Consider the following 24,874-nt stretch of genomic DNA (forward strand, 5'->3'; position numbering starts at 1 on the left):
ACCAGAAGTTGTTGCTCTAGTGCTCTAACACCAGACTCAGCAGAAGTTGCTGCTCTAGTGCTCTAACACCAGACTCAGCAGAAGTGGCAATTTTCTCAAATCCACCACAGAGGTGAGTCAGATTAATTTCCCCTTTTATGCTACAGAAATACAAATCTTCTTCTTTTTTGTCTGGGCACAATAAAAATTCACTCACACAATAGTTTATAAAAATTATTTATTTGAAATTGTAAAATAAACATCGAACTATTTTTTGAAAAAAAAAAAAAACATCTGATAAGATTGATCATAAAGTGGTTGTACTGAAGATAAATACAAAATAAAAGACGTATATTTTCAGCAGAATCCGTATTTACAAACACGTTTTCTATTCTCCCCGGGGAGAGGAGATATTGGGGCAAAGCCGTGTAATAAATGTACAAGATGCTGCCCAGACTGTAGGGGGCAGAGGTAACGGGGCAGTTCCCCGGGACGTTACAAGGGAGGGTTTGGGGTTCAGGCACTGAAGGTAAGTGGGAGATACAGGTGTATAGCTGAGACTACTGCATGCTGGGATATGTCACACTCCCCGACTCCACCTTTAAGCCTATATGACCCCTCAGAGGTTACGTTCCTGAGAATGAGAAATTCCCTGTAAGGTGAATCCTTTCCAGTTCCAGGCAGCTCCCCCCCCCCCAAACTGGGAGCCCCCACAGTCAGAACACAGACATGTCCCTGGGCAGTGATAATGAAAGTATAAAATAATAATAATAAGCTCCTTATATTCCTTCTTGTGTCCACACACCTGAGAGAGAAGAAAAGGGGAAGAAAAGGAGAATTTCATTATTTCTCTATATTTAAAGGAACAGGAGCTGCTTTATTTCTAGTCATTAGTGAGTTTCACACAAGCCGGGGGTCAGCCACAAATAACTGACAATTAATAGGAATTCTACACTTATACTTGAAATGTTGCAAAATGTTTGGGGATTTTTGCAGTTTCCCAATTTGCTGCTGGAAATCCATTACCTGTAAAGGGCTGGATGCACTGAATCCAGGATTCGATTTGGGATTCAGCCTTTTTCAACAGGATTCAGATTTAGAATCCTAATTTGCATATGCAAATTAGGGCTGGGGAGGGAAATCACATGACTTTTTGGTCACAATCTTTCGCGAAGGAATCGGGGGTTCGGCCAAATCCAAAATAGTGGATTCGGTGCATCCCTTGTTACAGAATGGATAATTCTAAGCAACCTTTCAATTGCTCTTCCTCATTTATTTTTTTATAGTTTTTGAATTATTAATAAATGTTAACTTTTAATATGTTATAGAACGACCGATTCTAAGAAACTTTTCAATTGGTCGTCATTATTTATTTTTCATAGTTTTTTTTTAATGATTTCCCTTACTCTTCTGACTCTTTTCAGCTTTCGAATGGGGGTCACTGACCCCATCTAAAAAACAAATGCTCTGTAAGGCTACAAATGTATTGTTATTACTACTTTTTATTCCTCGACTTTCTATTCAGGCCTCTCCTATTCATATTCCAGTTTCTTATTCAAATCAGTGCATGGTTGCTAGGGGAATTTGGACCCTAGCAACCAGATGGCTGAAATTGCAAACTGGAGAGCTGCTGAATAAAAAGCTAAATAACTCAAAAACCACAAATAATAAAAAATGAAAACCAATTGCAAACTGTCTCAGAATTTAAAGGTGAACAACCCCTTTAAGTCACTAGTGCCCAAGGTTTCAAACTCATGGACCAGGGGCCCCATCCCAGGAACAATATCCGGACCCAATATCCAGAGAGTGGGATGAAGGAGAACAAGGCAGACATTACTGGTGTTTGGTGTCAGGATTAACCCATTATTACTCTCGGTTATACAGTGAGTCCAGTAGTTGGGAAGCATTTGGCATTATAAAACCAACTTACCATTATTGGGGGTCCCCGGGCAGTGGGGTGTCTCAGACACTCGGTGAGGTCTCTGCAGGTTTCTGAACTCCAAACGCCGTGATCAGAACATTAACGACCACTATAATAAAGACCAGGCCCGTGGCTGTATTTTCCAGGATGTTCAGTATATAATGCTTGGCCGGATTGTTCAGATCATATTTCACTGCAAATCAACAGAACATTCACCTGGGTTAGTTAGCTCAGTATACGGCTGCTGTTGGGTTAGTTAGCTCATTATTCGGCTGCAGTTGGGTAAGTTAGCTCAGTATATGGTTGCCGTTGGGTTAGTTAGCTCATTATATGACTTCCGTAGGGTAAGTAAGCTCATTATATGACTGCTGTTGGGTTAGTTAGCTCATTATAGGGCTGCCGTTGGGTAAGTTAGCTGATTATGCGACTGCCGTTGGGTTATTTAGCTCATTATACGGTTGCCGTTGGGTGGGTTAGCTCATTTTACGGTTGCCGTTGGGTAAGTATGCTCATTATACGACTGCTGTTGGGTTAGTTAGCTCATTATACAACTGCCGTTGGGTAAGTTAGCTCATTATACGGTTGCCGTTGGGTAAGTAAGCTCATTATACCGTTGCTATTGGGTAAGTAAGGTCATTATCCGGTTGGCGTTGGGTAAGTTAGCTCATTATACGACTGCTGTTGGGTTAGTTAGCTCAGTATATGGTTGCTGTTGGGTTAGTTAGCTAAGTATACGGCTGCTTTTAGGTTAGCTCATTATACAGCTGCCCTTTGGTTAGTTAGCTCAGTTTAAGGCTGTCGTTGGGTAAGTAAGCTCATTATAATAGGGATGCACTGAACCCACTATTTTGGATTCGGCTGAACCCCTGAATCCTATGTGAAAGATTTGGCCGAATACTGAACCGAATCCTAATTTGCATATGCATATGCAAATTAGTGGTGGGAAGGGGAAAACATTTTTGACTTCCTTGTTTTATGACAAAAAGTCACGTGATTTCCCTCCCGCCCCTAATTTGCATATGCTGAATCCGAATCCTGCTGAAAAAGGCCGAATCCCGAACTGAATCGTGGATTTGGTGCATCCATACATTATACAGTTGCCATTGGGTTAGTTAGCTTAGTATAAGGCTGAAGTTGGGTTAGTTAGCTCACTTTACAGCTGCTTTTGGTTAAGTAAGCTCATTATACGACTGCCGTTGGGTAAGTTAACTCATTATATGGCTGTTGTTTGGTTAGTTAACACATTATATGGCTGCTGCAGAAAGTCATCATTATTTCCATTCATGTTTAGTGGGTGAGTAATAACAATATGAGAACAGAAGGTAAGTGGAGCCCAATGTCCCCTATTGTTGGGTCTCATGTTTCTCACTTAACTATTTAGGAGAGAGAGGTCGGATCACTCGGATTCTGGTGGCTGAATAAGGATAATTCCCTATGGGCCTCTCCCCTACAACTCAGGAGCTGTCTCAGTGGCCTATTAAAGACTTGGCACTTCCAGCACTGGCCGGACCCCACTCTAGGAAACCAAATATGAGCTAATGGACCTCAGAGATCCCTAGGAGGAGTCTTTGCAAACACTTACTAACCATGAGAGCTGCCATTAACGTCATGGACACAGTAATGAATAACCTCAGTGTGTTTTTTAGGAAGGGGAGGGTTGTGTTGGGTCATGTTTTGGCAAAGTTCTGTCTGATCACATGTATAGTGCCGGCACTGACTTGCTCTCATAATAAGCTGAAATAAAATGGGTAATTTAAAGCGTTTCTGCCATTGGTCTGGTTTTTATTATTCAAGACTATGGCACGTGGGGCTTTCTTAGTGCCTGTCCAATAGAACCCTGTTTTTACAGTACCCTGCTGGTTTAGGGGTATTTTTAGTGGGGTACTGATATGTTATAACCCTGATACATATTAGTAGAGCGTTAAGGTAAGTTCCCCTGGCTACTGTTGGCTGAGGGCACATCCCTAGCTGAGCATCATTCTGTATATAGGGCAGGTACCAATAAAAATATAATTGTTGGTAAAGTCCATGGGCACCACATGGCACCAGCCCTACACATACATGCTGACATTCTGCTACAGTTCCCTAATAATTGGGGAAAAAAACTGTGCTAAGACTACAATTATGCTGACAAAAATAAGAACGAGCATCATTCTGCAGTCAGAGAGAAAAAATGAAAAGGCAGAGACACACCTGTAAGTGTGCGCTCCAAATTTGTTGTGTGTACTCTTATGTATATAGGTGAAAACAGATACTATCCAATGAAGGGAAAGACCCACCCCCGAGGACTATTACCCTGAATTGAGAGATGATACCAACCAATGAAGGAAAAGGGAAAGACCCAACCACCGAGGACTGTTACACTGCATTGATAGACAATAATAGCCAATAAAGGAAAAGGTAAAGACCCACCCCCGAGGAATGTTACACTGCATTGAGAGATAATTCTAGCCAATAAAGGAAAAGGTAAAGACCCACCCCCGAGGACGGTTACATTGCATTGAGAGACAATAATAGCCAATAAAGGAAAAGGTAAAGACCCACCCCCGAGGAATGTTTCACTGCATTGAGAGATAATTCTAGCCAATTAAGGAAAAGGTAAAGACCCACCCCGAGGACTGTTACACTGCATTGAGAGACAATTCTAGCCAATAAAGGAAAAGGTAAAGACCCACCCCTGAGGACTGTTACATTGCATTGAGAGACAATAATAGCCAATAATGGAAAAGGTAAAGACCCACCCCCGAGAACTGTTACACTGCATTGAGAGACAATTCTAGCCAATAAAAGAAAAGGTAAAGACCCACCCCCGAGGACTGTTACATTACATTGAGAGACAATACTAGCCAATAAAGGAAAGGTAAAGACCCACCCCCGTGGACTGTTACACTGCATTGAGAGACACTTTTAGCCAATGAAGGAAAAGGTAACGACCCACCCCCGAGGACTGTTACATTACATTGAGAGACAATAGTAGCTAATGAAGGAAAAGGTAAAGACCCACCCCCGAGGACTGTTACACTGCATTGAGAGACAATTCTAGCCAATAAAGGAAAAGGTAAAGACCCACCCCGAGAACTGTTACACTGCATTTAGAGAAATTACTAAACAATAAAGAAAAAGGTAAAGACCCACCCCCCGGGGATTGTTACTGTGCATTAAGAGGAGCTACTAAACAATGAAGCAAAAGGTAAAAACTGTTACTTTGTAATAAGAGCAGGTACTAACCTATAAAGATGAGTAGAATTCCGACGATGACCTGCAAAATGAAGGAAATGGAGATCAGAACGAGGAGTGGTATATAGTACGAGAAGCTGGGCCCCTGATCAATGACTGCTTTCATCTGTGAGGCATTGGCCATTAGCAAGGCAACGTCCAGCATGCTCTCTGCTACGCTCTTCTTATTGGCATAATGATTGATATTCAGTGGCCTCCTGACTGTGACCTGCAATAGAAGGACAACATTAGGCAATGGGAAATGGCTCCTCTTTATTGTTCCACCTGTTTCTGAATGAGGCAGTAACACACAGCCTGACTTTCTGAGGGTCCCAAACCCTTCTAGAAGGTGCCACATTTTCATTTAAAATAACGTTTACTTTATAGGGCTTTGAGGCCCAAGTCATATTCACGATATATGTCATATTAACGGCAGCTCTGATGGAAACTGATATTTATAAATAACCTTTGTAATGTACATGTAAGAAGAAAGCTTTTATGGGTGATATCCTATGTGTGAAACAAAGGGATACTTTGTAGGGATGTAGGGAGTTGTAGGCTAACAACAGCTGCAGGGATACCTGTTATGTTTTGGTAGCCAAGGATGAGTAGAGTATAACAGTGTAAAGCTCACTTTCTAGCAGCACAAATCTCCCCTTGGTCAGCAGCAATAATGTCATTTTCACACATACGGATCCAAGCAGTAAAAGGTATGGTAGGCTCACCAGGGTTTGGAAGAAAAGGCGCAGGCTGCTGCAGAGGTAGAAGAGACATCTCGTTGCCAATTTGTTATGTTTTGGTAGCCGAGGATGAGTAGAGTATAAGAGTGCTTTATTAGCAGGCTCATGCAGCCATTACACAACAGTAAGCAACTCTAACAATACTCATCAGACATGCTCTGTTATTTGTATCCTTTTATCAGTGGCCTGTGAGATCTTCCTGACTCCAACATTCAGCCTCTCACAACAGCGAAGCTGACAAAGGATTCTGGGAACTGTATTTCACAAGAAAATAAAGAGTGAACAGCCGGAGACGTTGGCTGTAACAGGTTCTGGGTTACAAGAATATCTTGAGATTGTGACCCAGTTGGTATTAGTGTAAAGCAGTGACCTCCTGGAAGTCCTGTGCTCTGTCCATGTGGTGCTGCCCAGGAGGCTGCCCAATGTAACACCTACACATTGTACAAACTGCCCTTAAAGGATGAGTAAATCTTTAAGATAAGCAAATGTAAAATTGATGAGGGGACTATTCTAAGCACTGTTGCAATTTACATTCATTATTTATTTTCTTTTTATTCCAAGATATTAAGGGATACATGTACTGTTAATATGAATGGATTTTGTTACAACAGCGCCACCTGCTGGTCAGTTTCCCACCAGTCTGACCAGCAAGTAGTCAAGGAAGTTGTCAGGAGAAAGAAAGAGGCTGATGTTCTTCTGCTTAGGAATAAAATGAGAAACCTTTCTCACATCTTTCCTAAGCAGAAGAACATCAGCCTCTTTCTTTCTCCTGACAACTTCCTTGACTACTTGCTGGTCAGACTGGTGGGAAACTGACCAGCAGGTGGCGCTGTTGTAACACAATTCATTCATATTAACAGTACATGTATCCCTTAATATCTTGGAATAAAAAGAAAATAAATAATGAATGTAAATTGCAACAGTGCTTAGAATAGCCCCCTCATCAGTTTTACATTCGCTTATTTTTAAGGTTTACTTATCCTTTAAAGTGGACCTGTCACCCAGACATAAAAAGCTGTATAATACAAGTCCTTTTCAAATTAAACATGAAATCCAAATTCTTTTTTTTATTAAAGCATTCATAGCTGTTGTAAACTCATTTAAAAATCTCAGCTGTCAATCAAATATTGCCTGCCCCTCCTCTATGCCTTAGGCAATTACTTTCCCTTTCCATTCAGCACTTCCTACATGTCACTGCTCTCCCCACATTCCCCCAATCTCTTCACCATTTAATTGTGTAGCCAGGACATGGGGATGGACATCAGCTCCTCCATTCTGGTGCACAAACAAGATTCTGAGATGATACAAGACTTGTCTTAATAACAGTGTCCACAGAATGGCTCCTGCCTGCTTGTTATAATTATGAATTCTTAGACTGATCGAAATACGATTAAAATAATTTATACAGTGTAATTAACGTTTATTTTGCTTGACTGACTAGGATTTGGAATCATTTTTTTGGGTGACGGGTCCCCTTTAAGTGCCTGGAACTATCACATTCTTCATCTCTATATTAGGAGCATCAACGGGAGACACTATAAACTCTCAGCTCCTGAGGAATTTGCTCTTTCTGTTGGGCCCCAGTAACAGACTGGATATAATACAGAGACTCACACAGCAGCTGATTAGACTCATTTGTATCCATTTCTTGTGAGCAGACTACAATGCATGTCAAGTAGTGAGAGTCCAGAGACAGTGACGCTCATTGTTTCACAGGAAGGAGATGCCATACAGAATATCAGTAGTTCTCAGACTCTCATCATTTTACTTTTCCCAGGACTTCCCAAGTTTGACCGTAACTCACAGCTCCACCGAGCAGAGACCTAAATAGAATTAATAGAGCAGAAATAACATATAGGAGGGTTGGTAGGGCGCGCCCCTGTAGCTGCACCATTATAAGGGTACGGCAATGGGGTAGCATTTAGGGGCAAATTTATGGACAAAGTGATAATTCTGCAGAAAATACCAGCAGAAAAAGTCTTAAAATAATTTAGGGTATTGCAATGTTGCACTTATGTAAACTGAAAGCTCTTGAGCTCTTTCTCTTGCACCACCCAGAATAATGATCCCAGCTCTGGAGTCAGAATCCTCCTTGCATAGATTAATAAAGGGCAACTATACCATAATTTTTTTATATTTCTGTAATGGAAACATAGAGGCCTCTGTATTTGTCCCAGAATGCCCGCTGCTGAGGCCTCTGCCCAGTACTGTCCCACTTCCCCTTAAAACAGCAAAATTCACTTTCTGGCACTGCGGTACCTTTGCCCGGGGGCAGAACCCAAACACCCGCTGTATGTCCCAGGCCAAGGGGCTCGTTTAACATAGGGCAAGACATTTAACCCCCAACCTCTGTGGGACAGGCAGGGGCACAGGGAGTTAATTCACGGGTTTGTGGAATTTCTAAATTGCTGAATGTTGGAGCTGCATCTGGGGAACTTTACACATTAACATCCATAGTTATGTACAAACTGCTTGTACCCCCCCCCCCCCAGAAAACTCCAAAACAATTTATGACTCCACAGGAAAAGCCCTTTATTGTGCAAGGGGGGAAGGAGATGTTTAAAGGGGAACTACATCCAAGAACTGGTTTTGCCTAATGAAAAAAAAAAAATGTCATTCTAAGATTAATCATTAGAAAGCAGTAGGTTCCTGCACCGGCGGTTCTCCCAATTGAAACAATGTAGCAGGTCTGTTCATCAGCTGAGTTCTGCTACATTGTTGCTTAGAATTACTTATTTGGGGGGTGATCTCCTTTATGAACAGGAAGTAGTGCAACAATAGGTTTCCTGGATGGGGGGGTGGGGAGAGGAATATTTCCCATCATGCTGTGTATTGTACCTATGTGGTTGGGGTGGGGGCCTCCTCAGTAGCCGGGGCAATTGGGGTCTGGGAATTACCCTGTGCGTTAATGTGATTTATAATGACAAGATTCGGTTCAGCCCAATAATAACCTCTGCCCAACTGGCCAAATGCATCCGAACTTAAAGGAGAACTAAACCTGACATAATAACAGGCTAATTTAATGCTGTGCCTATGCTGTATCATTAATGAAGCAATTAAGCCCCATTGTATTTATTCTGCCTCTTATACAGAGAACCCCAGTGTCTGACACTAATGGGTTCAGCAGAACCAGCAGAAGTGGATTATTTCTAATTCTGAGAAGGTTACAGACCAGTTTTATTTGCCACCCATAAAGGTTTTGTAGCAGAAGAATCACATCAGAATCATCGTTACTTCTATTGTTTATCCCCCCATATCCCACCAGCCCTGATTCACTGACCCCCCAGATATGCAGCATTTATTTATAGCCCCAATTCTGCCTGAACCGACTCCCAATTCTCTTTGAATTGGGCCAAACTACACATCACTGAGTCTTTATGTGGCTAATGAGCCGCCAGTGTAACAATGTCATGTAATAATCTCTGTGACAGGTCACTCCCTCCCCCAGCAGGACCCCATTAAACAGCTTTAGCCAGAGTACGTCATGCTGATACATCTCATTGTATTGTAACTGCCAGCAACTGGCCTATTGAGTGTAGAAATGGAACACCTAGAGTGGGCTCTGCTGATAAGGGCAGAGACACACGCTCAGATTCGGGGAGATTAGTCAACGGCGACAAATCTTCTCTTTTTCGGGTTGACTAATCTCCCCAAACTTCCTCCCACTGGCGATTTAAATTCCAACCGGCGGGGAGGCAGTTCAGGGAGATTAGTTGCCCCGAAGAAGAGATTTGTCGCCGTTGACTAATCTCCCCGAATCTGAGCGAGTGTCTCTGCCCTTAAAGTTTATATACTTTGGATTTTTATGTCTTGTTAAAGGTTTGAAGTAGAATAGCGGCATTTGAAACTGTACTCACCTAAACAACCTGCCAAAAACAAAGGACTCGGCAATGGCAGAAAATGACTGTTACCCCAATGTTTCTATATATCTGTAACCTTGTTATGAACTAAAGGGGGCCCAGTCTGAAGGTCAGTTAGGGGGAGATTTGGGGTGAGTGTTTATTTGTACCCTGGGTACCCCTGGAACTATAGCAGGGTGACACCCCAATGTTTCTATATATCTGTAACCTTGTTATGAGCTAAGGGGGCCCAGTCTGAAGGTCAGTTAGGGGGAGATTTGGGGTGAGTGTTTATTTGTACCCTGGGTACCCCTGGAACTATAGCAGGGTGACACCCCAATGTTTCTATATATCTGTAACCTTGTTATGAGCTAAGGGGGCCCAGTCTGAAGGTCAGTTAGGGGAGATTTGGGGTGAGTGTTTATTTGTACCCTGGGTACCCCTGGAACTATAGCAGGGTGACTGTTACCCCAATGTTTCTCTATATCTGTAACCTTGTTATGAGCTAAGGGGGCCCAGTCTGAAGGTCAGTTAGGGGGAGATTTGGGGTGAGTGTTTATTTGTACCCTGGGTACCCCTGGAACTATAGCAGGGTGACACCCCAATGTTTCTATATATCTGTAACCTTGTTATGAGCTAAGGGGGCCCAGTCTGAAGGTCAGTTAGGGGGAGATTTAGGGTGAGTGCTTATTTGTACCCTGGGTACCCCTGGAACTATAGCAGGGTGACTGTTACCCCAATGTTTCTATATATCTGTAACCTTGTTATGAGCTAAGGGGGCCCAGTCTGAAGGCCAGTTAGGGGGAGATTTGGGGTGAGTGCTTATTTGTACCCTGGGTACCCCTGGAACTATAGCAGGGTGACACCCCAATGTTTCTATATATCTGTAACCTTGTTATGAGCTAAGGGGGCCCAGTCTGAAGGTCAGTTAGGGGGAGATTTGGGGTGAGTGCTTATTTGTACCCTGGGTACCCCTGGAACTATAGCAGGGTGACTGTTACCCCAATGTTTCTATATATCTGTAACCTTGTTATGAGCTAAGGGGGCCCAGTCTGAAGGTCAGTTAGGGGGAGATTTGGGGTGAGTGCTTATTTGTACCCTGGGTACCCCTGGAACTATAGCAGGGTGACACCCCAATGTTTCTATATATCTGTAACCTTGTTATGAGCTAAGGGGGCCCAGTCTGAAGGTCAGTTAGGGGGAGATTTGGGGTGAGTGCTTATTTGTACCCTGGGTACCCCTGGAACTATAGCAGGGTGACACCCCAATGTTTCTATATATCTGTAACCTTGTTAGGGGGATGTTATGAAACTGACAGCATTTCTACTGATGAGCTAAGAATAGCTGAATAGAGAAGCTTGTGGTTCAGTTAAGATGAGGAAAACTTTGGTTAATATTGACCAACATTGGTAAAACTGGTGGGATTCCCCAGGCTTACTGAAACATTAACCTGTTTGAACTCAGATAGGGATTTATTTCCAGTAGTGCTCCAGTCAATAGGACCCCAGCGCAGAACAGTAGGACACGTTCATGAATGAATACTAACAGAAGAAGTGAGTAAAGGGTATAGCAGAACATAAAGGGAAAGTGTACACTTTATATCAATAGTTCAGACCAGTCACAGCAGAGAATACTGAATACAAATTTTATGGCCGGTTGTACAACCCAAAAATGATCAGAATTTTACTTTACGCCCAACGTGCCAATAAAATCCGAATTGTGGAACAGGAGGGAAAGGAACAATAGCGTCTCGCTGGCCCAATAAAAACCTGTTTCTATTGGTCCTGAATGCACCAAACTCAACAACTGCTCATTCCAGGCAGTAACCCATAGTAACCGGTAATCAGCAGTTACATTTGATGGGACTACAATTTGACTGAAGTAAATAAAGTCTGACCGGCTAAAATAAGTTTCCGTGACTCTGGAATAAATTAAACAAATCTTCTAAAGAGAAATGTTGCCAAGTTTTAGGTTTATATAACTAAAAAAATGAAAGGAAAACTGTCAGGTGGAGATTTCTCCTGTTTGATGTCACTCACTGCCCATAAAAATCATTAACCCACTGTTGTGTGAAATGACTTAATGACTAATTCTTCTATTAACCTTGTTTATTCTTATCCCACCAACAGCATCACAGAGCAACAGTGCAGCTCCTCAGACACAGGCAGGGTGAGGTTTCTCCTGTTTGATGCCATTTGTTTCCCAGGTTAATAAAGGTTAAAGCATTAACCCATACCTCCCAACTGTCCCTTTTTCGGAAGGACAGTCCCTCTTTTGACAGCTCAACCCGCAGTCCCTCATTTGTACTGGAAAGTCCCTCTTTTCTCTGCACTGAACAGCCAGAAAAAGAAACAAAGTTTCTCACTTAATTGGCTTTTAGCAGAGAGCCCAGAACAGCTAACAGGTGCAAATAAGATACTTTGTAACAATTTTCAGACACAAAAACACAGTTTAGATAAGGAGAAATATTTTCAAACTTTCATAACCTGCCAAATTTTGTAAAACGAACATGGTAATTAGGGGGTGTGGCCACAGAAAGGGGTGTGGCCAAAAAAAATTCTGCGCTACGTGCGGGAAAAAATTTTTTGGCCCTCTTTTTACTTCCAAAATGTTGGGAGGTGTGTTAACCTACTATTTGATACATGACTACTGAGCCAAGCCTTGTGTTTATTAGCCTTCTGGGTCAACAGCATCACAAAGCCACTGAGCATGTGCAGCTCCTCAGACACCGGCAGGCAGAGGTTTCTTCTATTTGACGCCACTTGCTTTTTAGGTGAATAAAAGTTGAAACATTAACCCACTGTTTGATAAAATGACTTAATGTTTGTTTTTAATAATCTTCTGGTCTGTATCCCACCAACAGCATCACAGAGCAACTGAGCATGTGCGGCTCCACAGATACAATGGTGGCAGAGACCAAAATAAGGATTTTTAGCCCAATCCCCTGTCGCTGGCCAATAACAATGGCAGTATCTGTATTGTGCCCAGCTGAATGTTCTGAATACTTGTATTGTACACAACATTAGCATACCTCCCAACTGTCCCTTTTTCGGAGGGACAGTCCCTCTTTTGACAGCTCAACCCGCAGTCCCTCATTTGTACTGGAAAGTCCCTCTTTTCTCTGCACTGAACAGCCAGAAAAAGAAACAAAGTTTCTCACTTAATTGGCTTTTAGCAGAGAGCCCAGAACACCTAACAGGTGCAACTAAGATACTTTGTAACAATTTTGAGACACAAAAACACAGTTTAGATAAGGAGAAATATTTTCAAACTTTCATAACTTGCCAAATTTTGTAAAATGAACATGGTAATTAGGGGGTGTGGCCACAGAAAGGGGCGTGGTCCAAAAAATGTGCTGTTTTACGTGCGAAAAAAATTTTTGTCCCTCTTTTTACTTCCAAAATGTTGGGAGGTATGTGTTAGTGAGTTCACCAGGGCAGTGGGATCTCTTTTACTTACTGAGCTTTGCACCAAACAGTGGACTTCACCGGTGCAACAAGATCTAAGTGCGAGTGCACAATCATCACAAGGGTTAATGGAGAAGAAAAAGAGGCTTCTCGTGGGGCTGCAGATTTGGGCAGAGGGAGGGAAGCTGAGACTTTCCAGTAAGTGGACAAAATCCAGGGAATTTCCCCCAGAGCAGAGGAGTCTAACGTCAGTGTTTGTATCAGTCACAGCTTGGATACACGCCTGGAGACACGCACACACGTGTTACACAGGGAACAGAAGCCTCTAGGCACCTCTGTGGCACAATTACTGCTCACTATCAGTACATACGTGTGTGTGACACTATTAGCGTGTGACAGGTTAGTGTTAGTGTGGAGTCTGTATATACAGAGCCCAGTGATCTGGGGGAGGGTGTAAGTGTGTAAATATACATTTATAGGCCAGATTACTGTTACACCGGTTGGGAGGGGTATATATACTTTAATGGTCAAGCTCACTATCAGCCCTCCACTAGAATATATTGTATATGAGTCAGTATATATATATATATAGTGAATAAAGTACCCCCTCTTGTAAAATATAAGGATATTATAAGTTACCGAGGAGTTTCATGACCATATAAAAACACGAGGCCGAAGGCTGACTTATACAGGTCATGGAACTCCGAGGTAACTTCTAATATCCTCATATTTTACAACTGGGGGTACTTTATTTATTATAATACACAAGTTTCAGTGAGTCATGTGACAGAAATGACATCAGAACTCACCGTTTATAACTGATGACATCAGAACTCACCGTTTATAAGGATATCATTTACAGGATATTCATGGCTTTTGTGTATTATATAGTGAAAACAGTACCCCCTCTTGTAAAATATAAGGATATTATAAGTTACCGAGGAGTTTCATGACCATATAAAAGTACGAGGCGGAAGGCTGAGTGTTTTTATACAGGTCATGGAACCCCCGAGGTAACTTCTAATATCCTTATATTTTACAACTGGGGGTACTTTATTTATTATAATACACAAGTTTCAGTGAGTCATGTGACAGAAATGACATCACCTGATGACATCAGAACTCACTGTTTATAAGGATATAATACACAAAAGCCATGAATATCTTGTAAATGATATCTTTCTAAACGGTGAGTTCTGATGTCATCAGTTATAAATGGTGAGTTCTGATGTCATTTCTGTCACATGACGTGTGTATTATAATAAATAGATACGGTCATGGTCATGAAACTGCTCGGTAACTTATAATATCCTTATATTTTACAAGAGGGGGTACTTTATTCACTATATAATTTACAAGATATTCACAGCTTTTGTGTATTATATATATATATATATCAGCTCTCTTTCCAAAAAGTGGAGGCGCACAGTCAGTCTAATTGTTTACATTTCGACAGCAGCACACATGTATGGGGGATCCTGTTCCTAATGGGGAATGACATGCTGAACACTAACAACATGTGATTAAATACATTTTCCAGTTCACCTTTAGCCCGGGAGGTCTATATACACACGTACAGCCCGAGCAACTCCTCATCACTAGTATATACAGATATATATATATATATACACCCAGACATAATGTCTCTTACCTCTGAATCCCGCAGCGCCAAGTGCTCCCCTGTCCCATTTAGCTCCACTGATTCCCCCATGGCAATGACTTCTTGGCTTTCGTTGCCACTCACTGGACCCTGGTACAAAACCCAGCGGGTCCTGGTGGCTGCTCAGTGCCGCTATGTGAGTCAGGGTGGGGAGGTACAAAGCTGGAGCACCTACTGTAGGGGAGAGGCCTTTGGCTCCTGCCAGTGCCAGTGTGGGTGCCACCCAGCTCCTCCTGTTACTCCTCAGATATCCCCAGATAGAGACACTGGGTGTAAGTAGGTTCTATCCACAAATCCTTGTCCTGCACCCACAATCCACTGCCTTTCTGCAGTTGTGCCAACACTTTCACATGCGACTTCCTCACTAGAACTCATCATCCTCTCTGCCCCCTCCCCATGTACTGCTCTCAGCCCTCCTCCATCATCCTGCCTCCCTCCTGCCTCCCTCCTCTATGGGCTGGGCGAGTAAAGAGCCACGTGGGGAATTCCTTTGTCCCTGTGATCGTCCCCCTGCCGTCTGTCTGTCACCAACACTCCCCCCCTTTTCTCTATTCAGTCTCACAGTGCAACTGCCAGAAACTGCTCAGAGCAGATGTTAAGGGCATAAAAATGAATTGCCATTTCTTTCTTTGCTCTTGCTGCCCCCTGATTGGAATCTGTTGGTTAATTACTTTTCCCAGGGGCTCAAGTGCCAGAGCAGTAAGGGGTACAAGAGTGCACCCCTTATTGCACACGTAACAAACACTTGCACCCCAGTGTCTGGTGCCACATCAGGAGGTGCAGGTGAGCTCTGGTCTCTCAGGTTTTGAACTTGATATTCAGTTTGCTCATGTGGGGCAAACATTTAGTGACGCTACTAGATCTTCTGACATCACTCCTGGAGATGGGGCAGACAAGATGATGTCATTCTGATGATGTCACTAGTAGTGCAAGGGCAAAGGGGTCATTAGTCCTGGGCCCATTGGTTCTGGTGGGCACTTTATTAACTTTTCCCTCAATCCCCAAAGCAGAAAATGTCAGTATGAAAGTGTTCCAAAGGAGAGGGACGCTCAGTAATGTCATGTAATGTGGCCGTAATTTCATTTACCTGATACCTTTTCAACTGATCACATGGCTCTCCTTCTGCCTAGTAATAAAGGGAATATTCTCCTTCCAACACTTGTTTCACTTCAGACAGTTCCGCAGAAATAAAGACTTTTTCCAATGACTCCATATTTTCTATTTGTGACTGTTTATCTAATATTGAAGTGTTTCCCCTTCTTATGTGTTTGTGAAGCCGCTGTGGGAGAGGGGTCAGCGACCCTGTAACTGATCCATGAGTTGATCCATGTGTTTGTCACTGCTGAGCAGAATCCCTGAGTGACATTAAAGGCAACTGTTAGAATTGATACAATAGTTACACTTATATTCCCCATAGATCCTACTGAGAAATGGACCAACCAATGGATCAGCCAATTGGAACAGAGTCTGCACCCAGGTCACTGAGCTGCCCCACTCACACTCACACTGAAACACCCACCAACATTCAACTTTATGCTTCAACTTTGTGAAAAAGATGAAAAGTAATTGAAAAAAAGTCTATTTTTGGTGGACAATCTGAAAACAACTGAAGCAAAAACAGTGTTTGGAAGGTGAACTTTAAGGGTGAACTTTAAGAGCACTCGTGTTAATCAGATTGGGCTCAGTAACCTTACGTAAAACACAACAGAACTGCAGAACAGAATACAAGGGGCATAAAGGGCAGTTTAGAATTGGACAAGTGTAACAACAAGGAGAAAGGGAGAGAAAACAGCTGAATACAATGAATGAAAGGGGAAGTGTTCCTGTAAATGTCACATAGGACATAAATGTAATGGAACAAAGAGGGGAAAAAACAAATACAGCAGAAGGTAAAAATATTGTGTTTGAGAAAAGGAAAGGGGAACATGAGCAAAAAAACGAATTCGGGTTCAGTATTACACAGTGGAACATGCAACCATTTTTCATCTGGGGAACAGAGATAAGCAGCATGGGAGGATTTAGATAAACTCTGCTTGTATATGTGTGAGTCTATACATTTTCTGCAGGGATCTTACTGGCATATCTGAGGTTAATAAAGCGCTCATGATCCATTCCTGCCGGAATCTTACTGGCATATCTGAGGTTAATAAATCACTCATGATCCATTTCTGCCGGGATCTTACTGGCATATCTGAGGTTAATATAGCAAACATGATCCATTTCTGCCGGGATCTTACTGGCATATGTGAGGTTAATGTAGCAAACATGATCCATCTCTGCCGGGATCTTACTGGCATATGTGAGGTTAATATAGCAAACATGATCCATTTCTGCCGGGATCTTACTGGCATATCTGAGGTTAATATAGCAAACATGATCCATTTCTGCCGGGATCTTACTGGCATATGTGAGGTTAATGTAGCAAACATGATCCATTTCTGCCGGGATCTTACTGGCATATGTGAGGTTAATATAGCAAACATGATCCATTTCTGCCGGGATCTTACTGGCATATCTGAGGTTAATATAGCAAACATGATCCATTTCTGCCGGGATCTTACTGGCATATCTGAGGTTAATGTAGCAAACATGATCCATTTCTGCCGGGATCTTACTGGCATATGTGAGGTTAATGTAGCAAACATGATCCATTTCTGTAGGGATCTTACTGGCATATGTGAGGTTAATGTAGCAAACATGATCCATTTCTGCCGGGATCTTACTGGCATATGTGAGGTTAATGTAGCAAACATGATCCATTTCTGCTGGGATCTTACTGGCATATCTGGGATTTATGTGTTTCTTGCCCATTTTGCAATTTTTGCAATTCATTTAGTGAAATGTCTGGGTCATTATGGCTACAGTATGTCCACAATGGGGTGTGGCTAAACATTTTTGCCACCCCGTGCGTAAATTTTGGCGTAGGCCCCATAATCTGTTGAAATGGAGTGGAAATGGGGCATTAAATAAGATCACACACACGTTAGAACAGAAGGTGAATACTAAATAATAGCCTTTCCTGTTTCCCACACATTATCTTCCCCTGTTCCTACTCCATTCATTCTGAAATACAGGTATGGGACCCATTATCCAGAATGTTCGGGACCTGGTGTTTTCCAGATAAAGGATCTTTCCGTAATTTGGATCTTCATACCTTAACTCTACTAGAAAATCATATAAACATGAAATAAAGCCAATAGGCTGGTTTTGCCTCCAATAAGGATTAATTATATCTTAGTTGGGATCAAGTACAAGATACTGTTTTATTATTACACAGAAAAAGGAAATTTTTTTAAAATTTGAATTATTTGGATAAAATGGAGTCTGTGTCATGTGACCTTTCTATAATTCGGAGCTCTTTGGGTAACGGGTTTCCAGATAACGGATCCCATACCTGTAGTAGGGAAGCACTAAAGGGCCCCCAATATATCCACAGATTGCCCTGTTATACCAATATAAGTTGAAATCGCTCATTATTTGGGCCTCATGGGGCCCCTATACCTCCTAGCCCCTCTGTAGTTACACCCCTGCGCACTAACACCTAAACATTTAGGCAGAGTCAATACTCACACAACAAACACCGGAAATGACACCAGTCAGACGTCTGCAATTGCGTCCAATTTGCTCGCACAGGCTCTTTAGTTTTAGTGAATCGGATGCAACTGTGTCAGGCACAACAATAATGATGCTAAATTTTGGGTTAAAAAACATGGCGATTTCATTAAAAATTCCTCTTTTCTCACTGCACTTGCAGCTGGAAATGACCCCCCATGTCTCCAAGTGATTGTAATTTGTTTCTTGTATTTGGAAGCCAAGTGTATTTTGTAGAGAATTGACTCCCCCATGTGTCTACCTGGAGAACTACAACTCTCAGTGTTTCCATGAAACCTGTCTAAAATATTGGGCATAACTAGTCTTCTGTCATTATTAATAGTCCTGCTCATAGTTGTACCCAATATACAGTTAGTGTTTAATTTGTGGTCAGTGCTTTTGTATGCCCTGGGTACCCCTGAAACTATAGCACGGGCACAGCCTGAAGGCCAGTTAGGGGGAGATTTGGGGTGAGTGCTTATTTGTACCCTGGGTACCCCTGGAACTATAGCAGGGTGACTGTTACCCCAATGTTTCTATATATCTGTAACCTTGTTATGAGCTAAGGGGGCCCAGTCTGAAGGCCAGTTAGGGGGAGATTTGGGGTGAGTGATTATTTGTACCCTGGGTACCCCTGGAACTATAGCAGGGTGACTGTTACCCCAATTGTTTCTATATATCTGTAACCTTGTTATGAGCTAAGGGGGCCCAGTCTGAAGGTCAGTTAGGGGGAGATTTGGAGTGAGTGATTATTTGTACCCTGGGTACCCCTGGAACTATAGCAGGGTGACACCCCAATGTTTCTATATATCTGTAACCTTGTTATGAGCTAAGGGGGCCCAGTCTGAAGGTCAGTTAGGGGGAGATTTGGGGGTGAGTGTTTATTTGTACCCTGGCTACCCCTGGAACTATAGCAGGGTAACTGTTACCCCAATGTTTCTATATATCTGTAACCTTGTTATGAGCTAAGGGGGCCCAGTCTGAAGGTCAGTTAGGGGGAGATTTGGGGTGAGTGTTTATTTGTACCCTGGGTACCCCTGGAACTATAGCAGGGTGACACCCCAATGTTTCTATATATCTGTAACCTTGTTATGAGCCAAGGGGGCCCAGTCTGAAGGTCAGTTAGGGGGAGATTTGGGGTGAGTATTTATTTGTACCCTGGGTACCCCTGGAACTATAGCAGGGTGACACCCCAATGTTTCTATATATCTGTAACCTTGTTATGAGCTAAGGGGGCCCAGACTGAAGGTCAGTTAGGGGGAGATTTGGGGTGAGTGCTTATTTGTACCCTGGGTACCCCTGGAACTATAGCAGGGTGACTGTTACCCCAATGTTTCTATATATCTGTAGAGGGTTGGACTGGAGCATTTGGGGCCGACCAAGTACCAAGTTTTCAGGGTCCGTGCACGTATGCCGTTACATTGTGTGCATCATGGTTTGCATTTGAGGGCCAGCAGATCCAGGTCCCAGTCTGTTTCTGTGCTCACTTACCATGGACTGCAGAGAATAAGTTGCTGATTGCAATGGGCCTTGTTGATTTTTCTTATTTGCACTTCATGTTGAAATTGAAACTGTTTAATGGGTTGCTAGGGTCCCACTTATCTTAGTAACCAGGGTGTAGTTTGAATGCCAGACCAGGAGGAAAACAGGACACATGGAATAGAAGTATTAGTAAAATAATGAAATAATAGCCTCCCAATCAGGCTGCTTTTCAAATTTGTGGTTGGCCTGAAAGAGCAAGTGGATATTAATCAGAACCCCAAAAAGTTTATTTTTAGATTAAAGGGGCTGAACACTTTTTTTTTTCTGTTCAGTTGTTTTCCGATTGTTCCCCAGAAATAAAGACTTTTATCAATTACTTTCCATTATTTATTTTTGACTGTTTTTCCAAAATCTAAGTGTAAAGTTGTCCTGTCCCTGCACTGTGCTCACCTGTCTTGCAGGAGTTGCAGATTTTTGCACTTTTTGTCTGTTTTTGAGTGACAGCTCAGCAATTCAGGTGCAGATTCTGAACTGTTACAATTTTATTTACATTTAGTTGATCCATTTCTCAGCAGCATCTCTAGGTTATTAGCAACTATTGTATCAATTCTAACAGATGCTTTTAATGAAACTGAAACGCAACAACTAAATGTATCAATTTAGAACAGTTTACAGGGTCGGCGACCCCCTTTCCCAGAGCTGCTTTAGAAGGTGAAAATTCACACTTTACACTTCAATATTAGAAAAACAGGCACACATAGAATATAGAAAGTAATTGGAAAACGTCGTAATTTCTGTCAATCTATCTGAAAACAACTAGTTCTTTGAAGGTGAACAACCCCTTTAAGATCTCCTCCTCTCCTTAAGGCCTATGGCACAGCCAATGTTTGCCCTGCCTCTTGTCTCTCACATTTGTGCCATAGACCAGTGGTGAACGGCAGATTTTAGCCCAAAAAATGTCCATTTGACAGGCAGTTGCTATTTACTTAAATGACTGGAGGCTTCGGGTGTATATCTGCCAGTGGGCAAACTCCTGTTGTGCCAGGACCTAAAGATGCGACTTTTAGACTAAGAAATGGGGGTTCTGGTACATGAACCCAATATTCACTACTGAGATTAATATCCAGGGTGTTGCACAAGTGAATGCAGTTTAATAACCAAGGCAAGTGGTGTCCAGCAGGGGGGCTGTTGCCATGAAGCTGAAATTAAGAAACTCACCTCATTGGTGGTAAAAGGTCTCTCCTGGTACCTTTAAGAGACAAAATTCTGATTTTTAAATTGAAATGTTGGCTCTGCTAGTGAGGAGAGTTCAATTGTCATTTGTCCCCCCTACACCTGACCCTGCGCTTCAAATGCTATGCACCGGGTGTGACGTGGGGCAGCATCAGAAAGGCAAGGACCCTCGATATGCCCCTGGTGTCCAGGAGTGTAACTACAGAGGAAGCAGATCCGGCAGCTGCAGGGGGGCCCAGGAGGTATAGGGGCCCCATGAGGCCCTAATCAATGACCAATTTCAACATATATTGCTAAAATATGTCAACCTCTGGAAATGAGGGGAGGGGGCCCTAAAACAAATTTGATGTGGGGCCCCTTGACATCTAGTTAAGCCGATGATGCTGTTTATTAAGTTTCAGGCGCAGAGTTTGTTATTAATTGAGGTGCAACTGTCATGTGGGAAACACGCCAGAGGCCTATTTACAACTGCAGTCTCAGGGTGTAACCCCTAACGTTGGACTTTTACATGAAGCGCTCCTGCAGGCTGAGCACAGTGTTGTGTCCAATACAGATATGGGACCTTCCCGTAATTCAGAGCTTTCTGTATAACAGGTTTCCGGATAACGAATTCCATATTCCAATTTACTCCACCCAAACCAGGGTATTAAACTGTTGAAGTATCAGGCCTCACTAGGGTTGCCACCTTTTCTGAAAAAAAATACCGGCCTTCCTATATTCTTGCCATTCTTTCCTATTAATAACATTGGCATCAAGCATCATTTTTACCGGCCAGGCCAGTAAAATACCAGCCAGGTGGCATCCCTAGGCCTCAGCTCTCTAGGCCCGTGAGCTTGGGCAGCCGCATTAGCAGCACGAGGGATTTATAGATGTGGCACAGCCAGAAATAGATAATCAGCAGCACCAGCAGCACCACAATCACTATAGCAACCACAGTGCCAGACATGGAGTCCTGTGGCTACTGGAAAAGCGAGTACTTCCTGTGTGGGTGTGGCTTGGGCAGTCCCATAATGCCGTGCAGAGATCATAGCACTTCCTGCTCAGTATGTGACCATCAGTGTTGGACTGGCCCACCGGGATACCAGGAAAACTCCCGGGGGGCCCAGGTGTCAGTGGTCCCTCCTGCTGCTAAACATTTGGTCTATTTCATGGCCATTCCCTATTTCTATGAGAACAAAGAGGCTAAATAGATGGAATAATATATTATAGTATGTAAAGAAAAGAGACTAGGAGAATAGAGGTTGAGTGAGGAGAGGAATTATAATAATAGTACTGAGAGTGGGTCTGGTCTATGGTTTTTGGGTGGGTCCCTGGTGTCCCAGTCTGATGCTGGTGACCCTGCAGGCAGTGCTGCCATCTTGGGGTCCAGGAGACACTGTTATCAGGGGCCAAGTGACATTTTAACAAAAGGGGGTGCCCCAAGTTGTGTCGCGCAGAAATCAGGGAAGTTCTATATCAATAACAGGAAGCAAAAGACTCTCAGACACCCCCTGAGACAGCGTCAGACTGGGGCCCCTCAAACCCCCCTGCGTGTACGTTTTTCTTCTCAAAACCAAGTGTGGGTGCCAGGGACGGAGGTTGGGGCAGTGGCAGTGGTCTCAGGTAGAGATGCCTCCTTTTTAGCTGAAGTATAACGGCCAGATGGGGGCGTGGCCATAATAGGTGGGCTTCGAAAGGCGGAGTTATGACATTGAGAGGTGGAAGTCATGAAGAGAGGAATTGGGGATTGGGGATTAGGTAAGTATAGGACAGGCAGAAAGGGGCAGATCAGAGGGAAGGCTGGGGTCAGATTGACTGTCTAATACATTGCCAGTAAATCTGTAATATCAGCCTCAGCCTTGGCTCATAGTTACAGGTGAAATAGTGGCCCCGTGGCAACCGTAGTTTCAGGCAGGGAGTGGATTTGGGCCGGCAAGGCTCACAGGCAGTGTCGGACTGGGACACCAGGGGCCCACCCAAAAACCTTTGACCAGGGGCCCTCCAATTAATCTTAGACCAGGGGCCACTCTCAGTACTAATTTTCTTCCTCTACTCACTCAACCTCTATTCTTCTAGTCTCTTTTCTTTACAGACTATAATCTATTATTCCATCTATTTAGCCTCTTTGTTCTCATAGAAATAGGTAATGGCCATGAAATAGGCCAAATGTTTAGCAGCATGAGGGGCCACTGACACTTGGGCCCCCGGGAGTTTTCCTGGTATCCCTGTGGGCCAGTCCGACACTGCTCACAGGCCTAGTCTGACTCTGCCCTGAGACTTGGCAGGATCTCATTCACCTCTGGATAGGATTGCCTCCTGTCTGGATTTGACCTGGACTACCCGGTATTCAGAAGGGCTGCCCGGGTCAAGACAGTCTGCCCGGTTTTCCAAAAAAGGAAAACTGAGTAGGATCCCCCCCCATTGACATGGCGATCAGCCAATTGCCCACATGACATAGCATGCCCCACCCACACCACAAGCCACTGTCCCACCCCAGTGATGTCATGGCCTCACCCCTGCCTGGTTCATGAGCCGCACAAAGGTGGCAACCCTACCTCTGTCACACCCTTTAGTGGACCCAGATCCCCCCAGTGGATCCTCAAGGGAATTTTCCAAGCTGATGTCTTTCCCACTATGATCTCAACACCAACATCAGTATCACTGGGAGAGACACCTCCAATCTGTCCTTCTTCGAGGGAGCTCACTGCTCACCCAAAGGTGTTTGTCACTCGATAAAAAGCCTTAATGTAAAAAGCAGTAAGAAATGAAAGAAAGAGCAATGGGAGAAAACCCAGGAGTCCAGTCTCCAACGCAAAGTCAAAAGCTTTGTTAAATTATTAATTTATGGCTGATGCTCTCATCTGCTCTTAATGGAACAGTTCAGTATAAAAATAAAAACTGGGTAAATAAATAGGCTGTGCAAAATAAAAAATGTATCTAATATAGTTAGTTAGGCAAAAATGCAATGTATAAAGGCTGGAGTGAGTGGATGTGTAACATAATAGCCAGAACACTACTTCCTGCTTTTCAGCTCTCTAACTCTGAGTTAGTCAGTGACTATAAGGGGGGCCACATGGGACATAACTGTTCAGTGAATTTGTAATTGATCCTCAGTATTCAGCTCAGATTCAAAAGCAACAGTTATGTCCCATGTGACCTCCCCTCAAGTCTCTGATTGGTTACTGCCTGGTAACCAATCAGTGGAAAGCAAGATGTGCCAAATAAGGGACGGGAAAGTACCATTTACTTTTAACCCTTCCGTATTCCTTTCCTTCTGTAACTGTCGATTATGTTTTAAGTGATCTCCTACACTTCTCTCTTTATAGTACAAAAAAAGTGGTAATTGACTAAGCAGTTTACCATGTTTTGGATCCGTTTTCAAGATACCCCAATATTTTAAACCTGTTTTATAAATTGCTTTTGCATGAATGTCATATGCGGTAATGAAAGGGATCCTACCCTGCACCTTAGTTACCTTATTACTCCTTCGTAATGTAACTTGTCTAGGATCATTCTGTACCTCATTTATTTATGTGTATCCCACGTTCCTCATTATATCCTCTCTCTAGGAATTTTTCAACCATCTGTGAAGATTATCCGTAGAAGTCACCCTGTGAACCCTAGTAAGTTGACTATGTGTTAAGCCTGTAATTAGGGCAGGTGGATGGAAACTGTTGGCCTTTAGTAGTTTATTCCTAGTCGTTCCTTTCTTCTATAGAGTTGTCACAAATTTATTGTTAGAACGTCTAATACTCACATCCAAAAAGTGCAATGTGCAGGCGCCATATTCCAATGTGAATTTTATGGATCTGTGGATACAATCCAAT

General features: G+C 43.0%; 1 protein-coding gene across 1 annotated transcript; it reads right to left on the bottom strand.

The window, feature by feature from the left end:
* Positions 1 to 203: 203 nt before the first annotated feature.
* ninj1.S (ninjurin 1 S homeolog) lies at positions 204 to 15,117 on the bottom strand. The gene is given in 4 exon segments (NM_001110731.1): positions 204 to 784; positions 1,910 to 2,093; positions 5,129 to 5,345; positions 14,754 to 15,117. Coding segments are annotated over 3 exon segments (429 nt in total). The 5' UTR covers positions 14,814 to 15,117; the 3' UTR covers positions 204 to 784; positions 1,910 to 1,941.
* Between the last annotated feature and the right edge of the window lie 9,757 nt (positions 15,118 to 24,874).

This window comes from Xenopus laevis, chromosome 4S (assembly GCF_017654675.1).
Source record: "Xenopus laevis strain J_2021 chromosome 4S, Xenopus_laevis_v10.1, whole genome shotgun sequence".
NCBI lineage: Eukaryota > Metazoa > Chordata > Amphibia > Anura > Pipidae > Xenopus > Xenopus laevis.